Raw genomic sequence first — 8,479 nt, 5'->3', positions numbered from 1 at the left:
ATCGGCGGTGTATATTGTGTGGATTTGGGTCAATGTCAATTTTATGTCATTACATCTCATTTATTGTATTTAATTTTGTTTTAATTTATTGTGTTTGATTGCATTTTATTTTAGTGCATTTTATTCATTTTATTTGATCATATTGTATTGTTTTGTCGTTTATTTTATTTATGTTGCATTTTATTTTTGTAATATTTTATCGTTCTTGTTTTACATATTATAAAATGTATTTTATGTTATTGTTTTATTTTATTGTTATTGCATTTTATTTTTGTAATATTTTATTCTTCTTGTTTCACATATTATATAAATGCATTTTATTTGTTTTCCTATGTCTGGGGGGTATTTTTGCCCCCCCCAGGCACATGAAACTGTCCGCTCACCTGATACCAAGCATGAGGCGGCGGGATGCGGCTGATCGATCGCATTAAATATCACAAGGCCCCTGCAAAGACGACTCACTGCCACTGTGAATGTCGCACCCCAAGGGGTCCCCTGTGATTGGCTGCTGCTGGTGTCAAACGCCCCGCCCCCTCCTCTCCCCTCTGCTATAAGAAGAGCTGGCAGTCAGCTCAGAGCTCAGAATCCCCATTACTCTTCTCCTCGTTGACAACTCCCCATCAACCTTCTTCTCGGTGACAACACCCCATCAACCTTCTTCTCGGTGACAACACCCCATCACACTTCTTCTCAGTGACAACACCCCATCACACTTCTTCTCGGTGACAACACTCCGGATTACAAATGGTTGTTCAAATCCGCACCAGCCAACAGCAGCAAGCCAAGATGACCGAGATTGGCCAGCAGCAGCAGAAAGTGGAAGCCAACATTTTGGTGCTGGGCGCAGAGAACGTGGGCAAATCCGGTACGTTACCCAAAAAAAAAAATTCTAGGGGGGGGTATTTATAAAGCAGAGAATGTGACTTTCACCAAACATTCATCGGTGGTGGATCTATCCCTGTCATCTATAACACATATTTCTCGTAATTTATTTATTTATATTATTTATTTATTTTATTATTATTTGTGTCTATTTATTCTATTTTGTTTTATTTTAATCCGTTTTATTTTATAATATTTTATTTGTTTATTTTATTTCAGAGTCATTTGTTTTCTTTTATTGTAATTTTTTTTAATGTTATCCTTTTTTATTTATTTATTTTTATTTATTTAGTTATTTTTATCTATTTATTCTATTTTGTTTTATTTTAGTCCATTTTATTTGATAATATTTCATTTGTTTATTTTATTGCAGAGTCATTCGTTTTATTTTATTGTAATTTTTTTTCTTTGATGTGATCCTTTTTTATTTATTTATATTTATTTATTTATTCATTCGTTTTATTATTTTTATTTATTTATTGTATTATGTTTAAATTTTAATCTACTTTTTACATTTTTACATTATAATATTTTATTTATTTTCACTGTTTTGCCTTTTATTTATTTTATGTAATTACATCTCATTTATTTTATTTTGTTTTATTGTATTTGATGGCGTTTTATTGCTATTGCCTTTTGTTTTAGTTTAGTCCATTTTAGTCATTTTATTTGATCACATTGTGTTGTTTTGTCCTTTATTTTATTGATGTTGTCGCATTTTATTTTTATAATATTTTATTTGTTTATTTTATTGTAATTTGTTTTATTTTCTTGTATTTTTATTAATGTGGTCGCATTTTATTTTTATAATATTTTATTTGTTTATTTTTCTGTAATTTGTTTTATTTTCTTGTATTTTTATTAATTTGGTCGCATTTTATTTTTATAATATTTTATCGTTCTTGTTTTACATATTATTTAATTGTATTTTTTATTTTATTGTTATTGCATTTTAAAAAGCCAGAAGTCGATCGGGCCCGCATGCTCCGCCTATTATTAAAATATAATTTTTGGGTGGACTGATCCTTTAAATTGTAACCAGGGAAACGAAGATGAATATTTTTTGGGGATAAATTGCTGATTCAATGTATTGATGTCGGTCATTTGGAGGGATAAAGAGTGACTGTCAATCAGATTCAAGTTGAGAAAACTTTATTCGTCTCGTTATGATCAACGCGCATTCATTGATCTTACAAACAACAACCTGATTCTGATTGGCTGCAGCACTTTGGGCCCGCCTTCTTAGGTTTCCGAATGTTCTGAATTTTTTTTCATTTTGCGGTCTTCTGAAATCTGAACTTCTACCTTCTTCTTTTCAGCGCTGACCGTTCGATTCCTGACCCGAAGATTCATCGGAGAGTACGTTGGCACCGGTGAGTCCCTCATTTTTTTTTAAAAAACTTGAGAATATTTTTGAACCCGGAAATATTTAAAGGGGGACTACTCATTTCCCTATGGATCCAAACTTTTAATGCTGAAGGTTTTCATTCTATCACCCACTGTGGCCCACCCCCTTCCACTGCATAGAGGTGGACAGGAAGCTGAAGGAGAACCAGGCCAAATTAGTAGAAACATCTCTTTGATGACCAGGGGTGGGCAGAAGGGGCTGCTGCCCCTGGGTGCAATGGTTTACTGTAGGGATGGGGGGCACCTTCCTGTTATGAGGGGAGGATCCCCTAAGGGGGGGGCGCAGTTTGGCATCTTTGCCCTGGATGCTGGATGACCTTGACCATGGCCAGTCTTGCCGTAGAAGATGATGAGGGATGGGTGGAGTCCAAGGCTGAAGATATTTGTAGAGGTGGCTCCTGGGTGCTGGATGGCCTTGACCATGACCAGTCTTGCCGTAGAAGATGATGAGGGATGGGTGGAGTCCAAGGCTGAAGATATTTGTAGAGGTGGCTCCTGGGTGCTGGATGGCCTTGACCATGGCCAGTCTTGCCGTAGAAGATGATGAGGGATGGGTGGTGTCCAAGGCTGACAATATTTGTAGAGGTGACTCCTGGGTGCCGAAATACGGCCATATGTTGCATGACGTTCCTCAGAATGCCCATGAGGTTCAAAAAATTTGATTTTGATGGATCAAACTATGGATTTTGTCCTGGTGGATCCTCGCTTCTCCTGACAATCGTTTTCTATTGTGTCTTCCAGAGTCCGTCTACACGCACAACATCATGGTGGACGGCCGGGAGACCCTCTTCAGCATCTGGGACTCCGTCTGTCCTCAGGTGAGTCAATGTCTACGTGAAATCCTTCCTTGGGACCCGAAGGAATGGTCACTTAGTAGACCTCTTGGGTTCTTGGATCTCTTAGGAGATCCATTGGTGAAATCCCACCCACCTGGAAGTTGGGTGTTTCCACCCACTTTAAAGCTCTACATTCCCACCCACCTTGAAGTTAGGTGTTCCCGCCCACTTTAAAGCTCTACGTTCCCACCCATCCGGAAGTTAGGTGTTCCCGCCCACTTTAAAGCTCTAAGTTCCCACCCACCTTGAAGTTAGGTGTTCCCGCCCACTTTAAAGCTCTACGTTCCCACCCACCTTGAAGTTAGGTGTTCCCGCCCACTTTAAAGCTCTACGTTCCCACCCACCTTGAAGTTAGGTGTTCCCGCCCACTTTAAAGCTCTACTTTCCCACCCACCTGGAAGTTAGGTGTTCCCGCCCACGTTAAAGCTCTACGTTCCCACCCACCTTGAAGTTAGGTGTTCCCGCCCACTTTAAAGCTCTATGTTCCCACCCACCTGGAAGTTAGGTGTTCCCGCCCACGTCAAAGCTCTAGGTTCCCACCCACCTGGAAGTTATGCGAGTTCCCGCCCACTTTGTAGTGTACATGCTCCTTACTGAACGTAGAATGGGTTGAAGCTCTACAAGGAGACTACCTGACCATGTTTATGGTGGGCTGGAGGACAAGTTAAGGGTGGAGCTCTCACCACGCTTGTCAAGTGGTTTAACTCCATCTCCATTTTGGGTGGGGTGGCCCTTTAAGCGACATTTTTGCTGTCGTGATTTATTGATGTGTATTTGAATTTTTTCCTTTTCCATGAAATTGATCGTTGTTTTTGCCTTCCATGAACAGAACCCCAATCTTCAGACGTGCGTCAGCGAAGAGCAGTTGCGATGGGCCGATGGCTTCATCCTGGTCTACAGCATCTGCGACCGCGACAGCTTCAACGTGGTACGCCAGCAGCTGCAGCGCGTCCGCCAGCTGAAGAAGCGCCAGAGCTCGGCCCCCGTCATCATCGTGGGCAACAAACGGGACCTCCAGCACCGGCGGGAGGTCTCCAGCGAAGAAGGGCGCCTCCTGGCCATCAGCTCCGACTGCGGCTTCTTCGAGATCTCGGCGGCGGAGACCTACCACGGCTCGCTGGTGGTCTTCCACCAGCTTCTGGAGTCCGTACAGGAGAACCGCAGCGCCAGCAAGAAAAACGCCGGCATCAAAGGCATCGTCAGGAGTATGTCCGCCGTGTTCGGGCGCAAGAGGACAGAGTGAGGCCAAGGCTTCTCATCGGCAAAGTCTTGATGGCCATGCAACCTCTTAAGGGTCTAAGATGTCCAGGTGGTGGGCTACCGGCACGGGTTTTTATGGGGTCCGCTGTGCACTGGTGAACTTCTTCAGGAACCTTGACTTGATTCTTCAGACTTTGGCCACCCAGTTGACATTATTGATGCTTCTTCGAGATCTCAGCGGTGGTCTCCTGACTGTTGACTTGGGTGCAGCCATGGTCCCGGACCAGCCTCCAACCGGCTGATGGTTGTTTTTGGCGTCTTGGCCGAAACGGCTCAGTGGACTCCAGATTGTTATGCAATGGACTGAACCATTCTGCAAGCACGGGGGACGGCCGCATGCTGGAGACCCCACCGGACGGCCTGTTCCCACAATGCAATGGGGCAGGACAATGACTCTTCTTAAGGGCTAGTCCTTCAAATGTTCATCTGCCTGCCGACTTTTTTTGTGCTGCGTGGTGTCTGATGTGGCTTCATTCCTCGTTGGGGGTTCAAGGGCCCCAAAAGAGAGGGCAGAGAATTGTTCACTGTTGGTTCCGGAGTGTTCTTTGCACTACACGGGGGGAACCGAGTGTTCCAACCAGCCTTCCTGTACTACTCCCGGAGCAGCAATGAATACATTCATCTACCAATCCCGCCATGTAGGGGGTCACCCTGGACCAATCCATGCAAAGTTGACCACGTTCATTCAATTTACAGCCAATTGGAGCACAACACCTGTGTGCAAAACCTCTGATGGAAGCTGTTTTTTCAACCTCCCCTGCGAAAACCACCAGATCCCAAGCTGTGAAGCTGAACCTATTTGGTTGACAGCGCCACCTTGGAGCTGGTAGGCGGGGTGCAGCTTCCACCTGAGGCTTTTCACACAGGCATCTCGCCTTCAAAGTCAAGCCAAAACGTTTATAGCTTTGGATTAGAAGACACGTCAGGTTTTATACCGCTCTATTAGGGAGATCTATCCTCATTTCCTGTCCCGGTGACAACGCTTTCAGCAGACAGGAAGTGAGGGAACATCTCCGACAGCAACACAGTCAGAGATAAAAGGGCTGAATTAGTTGAGAAGGGGATGGCTAGAACCCCTGTCGGGTTTTTACTGCCATCAGAAGCTCTAATAGAGAGATTTATCCTGATTTCCTGTCCCGGTGACAACGCTTTCACTAGGCAGGAAGTGAGGAAAAATCCCCTACAGCAACACAGAAATAAAAGGGTTGTATTATTGAGTAGGGGGAGTCTAGAACCCTTATGGGGGTTTTATTGCAGCGTCTGTTGGAGATTTTCCTTCACTTCCTGTCTGCTGAAAGCGTTGTCACAGGAGAGGAAGTGAGGGAAAATCTCTAAAGGGGCTCCCAAAAACAGAACTGGAAGGAAAGGTTTTGACTGGAGTCACACTTCTAATACAAGAAAGCTGTTCCTTCCTGATTGGAAGGGGAAGACATTGTGCAGCGCACAATCAGTGTCACGTTAGTAAATGTAGTAGAGATACATTTCCTAGAAACTTTATCGATACATTTGTTTCCTAGAAACTTTATAGATACATTTGTATGCTAGAAACTTTATCAATATATTTGTTTTCTGGGAACTTTATCGATACATTTGTTTCCTAGAAACATTATCGATACATTTGTTTCCTGGGCACTTTATCAATACATTTGTTTCCTAGAAACTTTATCGATACATTTGTTTCCTAGAAACTTTATCGATACATTTGTTTCCTAGAAACTTTATCAATACATCCTTGGCACTTTTATCGATACATTTGTTTTCTAAAAACCTTATAGATTCATTTGTACCCTAGAAACTTTATCGATACATTTGTTTTCTAGAAACTTTATAGATACATTTGTATGCTAGAAACTTTATCGATACATTTGTTTTCTAGAAACTTTAACGATACATTTGTTTTCTGGGAACTTTATCGATACATTTGTTTCCTAGAAACTTTATCGATACATTTGTTTCCTGGGCACTTTATCAATACATTTGTTTCCTAGAAACTTTATCGATACATTTGTTTCCTAGAAACTTTATCGATACATTTGTTTTCTGGGAACTTTATCAATACATTTGTTTCCTAGAAACTTTATCAATACATTTGTTTCCTAGAAACTTTATCGATACATCCTTGGCACTTTTATCGATACATTTGTTTTCTAAAAACTTTATAGATTCATTTGTATCCTAGAAACTTTATCGATACATTTGTTTCCTAGAAACTTTATCGATACATTTGTTTTCTGGGAACTTTATCAATACATTTGTTTCCTAGAAACTTTATTAATACATTTGTTTCCTAGAAACTTTATCGATACATCCTTGGCACTTTTATCGATACATTTGTTTTCTAAAAACTTTATAGATTCATTTGTATCCTAGAAACTTTATCGATACATTTGTTTCCTGGGCACTTTATTGGTACATTTGTTTTTATCCCCTTACACCTATACTGGTGAATGTCAACGACTCTCTTTAACAAGGCCGCTATGCGGGTATCTAAATCGGCCCGGGGTTTACCTTTGCCCAAATTTCCCACTGCCTAAAGGCTACTTACTATTTTTTTATCTTTAGGTCAGTGGTCTCCAAACTGTGGCCCCAGGGGCCAGATGTGGCCCTTTGCCTGCCTTTATCCAGCCCTTGGCGCACTATTCCTCCCTCTAAAACAGGGGTGTCAATCTGGCGGCCCTCCAGCTGTTTCAAAACTACAAGTCCCATCATGCCTCTGCCTTTGGGAGTCACGCTTGTAACTGTCAACCTTGCAATGCCTCATGGGACTTGTAGTTCTGCAAAAACTGCAGGGTCGCCAGTTTGACACCTCTGCAAAAACCACCAATGGGCCAGCGATGCATTTTCTACTCCCGCTGACCACGGTCCGGCCCCCCTAAAGCCTGAAGGACATTAAACCGACCAGGGGTGGACTGACCATTTGGAAACTCCGGCACTGCCCGAGGGCCCGGGGTCAGTAGGGGGCCCCATGAGATGCCCCTGGTACCTTTTTCATAGGCTTTTTTGAGTTGGGGCCCCATGATCCCCTATTGCCCGGGGGCCCCATGAGTTGTCAGTCCGCCCCTGAAACCGACCCTTTGTTTGGAAAGTTTGGAGACCCCTGATTTAGGTGATGGGTTAACTGGGGGGGGGAGATTTTTTGGTATCTAATCAAGTCAACCTATTCATCAGATCAGTTGCTTTGAAGGCGAGGCACCTGTGCGAAAAGCCTCAGCTGGAAGCTCTAAATGTTTCAAGGTCGTGAGGTCACCTGATGGTAATGGCTGCAGGAAAGGGCAGAGAAAAAGCAGCTTCTGTCTGAGGTTTTGCGCGCAGGTCTGATTGGCAGTAAAAAGAAAATGCGCATGTGTATATATTATATAGATATATATTACATAGCATCCTACAAATACCGAGTCATTTATTCGTCATCTCATTGATCCAATCAGTGTGCGGCGTATGAGTCGTACCATTCATCTGATGTCGATGGCAGTCGTGATCTGTGCATGCGTGGGTCTGATCACTCTTCACATATACAGGTATCACTGGATTGTCACATTATTATCAGCGGTTTTGTTAACATTGTATCAAAATGTGTCACCGAGGAAAGCAGATGGAATCCTTGCGTCCTGTGCGTCTGATTGTGGGCGGGGCAGTGACACCATGTGACTGTACAGAGCTCCTTGTACATAATGTATATATACTGCACATACACAGAGGGGTTTATTACATTCTGATGCAGCCGGGGAATCTGTTTACATGGAGGGAGACGTATTTATTTTATAATGTATTTTTGAAAGTCATATATTTTTTTTTCTGAATAAAAATAAATAATAATCAAAATGATCAATATCCGGATTTTGTGTTTGTGGTTTCTTAAAGGTGAGCTCCGGCTCCTCCCCTTCAGTCTTGCACAGGTGTACCGGCTCCTCCCCTTAATTCCTGCACAGGTGTATCGGCTCCTCCCCTTCATTCTTGCACAGGTGTACCGGCTCCTCCCCTTCAGTCTTGCACAGGTGTACCGGCTCCTCCCCTTCAGTCTTGCACAGGTGTACCGGCTCCTCCCCTTCAGTCTTGTACAGGTGTACCGGCTCCTCCCCTTCATTCTTGCACAGGTG

At 42.9% G+C, this 8,479-nt stretch overlaps 1 protein-coding gene across 1 annotated transcript; it reads left to right on the top strand.

Moving 5' to 3' along the window:
• Positions 1-219: 219 nt before the first annotated feature.
• On the top strand, positions 220-8,207 carry LOC149441350 (ras-related and estrogen-regulated growth inhibitor-like protein A). Its single transcript, XM_089657439.1, has 4 exons — positions 220-865; positions 2,202-2,255; positions 3,031-3,107; positions 3,955-8,207. Exons 1-4 carry the CDS (start codon positions 745-747, stop codon positions 4,366-4,368), a joined length of 666 nt encoding a protein of 221 aa, XP_089513565.1. The 5' UTR covers positions 220-744; the 3' UTR covers positions 4,369-8,207.
• The last annotated feature ends 272 nt before the right edge of the window (positions 8,208-8,479 follow it).

The sequence above is a fragment of the Staurois parvus genome, unplaced genomic scaffold (assembly GCF_062004578.1).
Source record: "Staurois parvus isolate SC_StPar_1 unplaced genomic scaffold, SC_StPar_1.0 ptg001001l, whole genome shotgun sequence".
Lineage (NCBI taxonomy): Eukaryota > Metazoa > Chordata > Amphibia > Anura > Ranidae > Staurois > Staurois parvus.
This window is presented reverse-complemented; position numbering and strand designations above follow the sequence as displayed.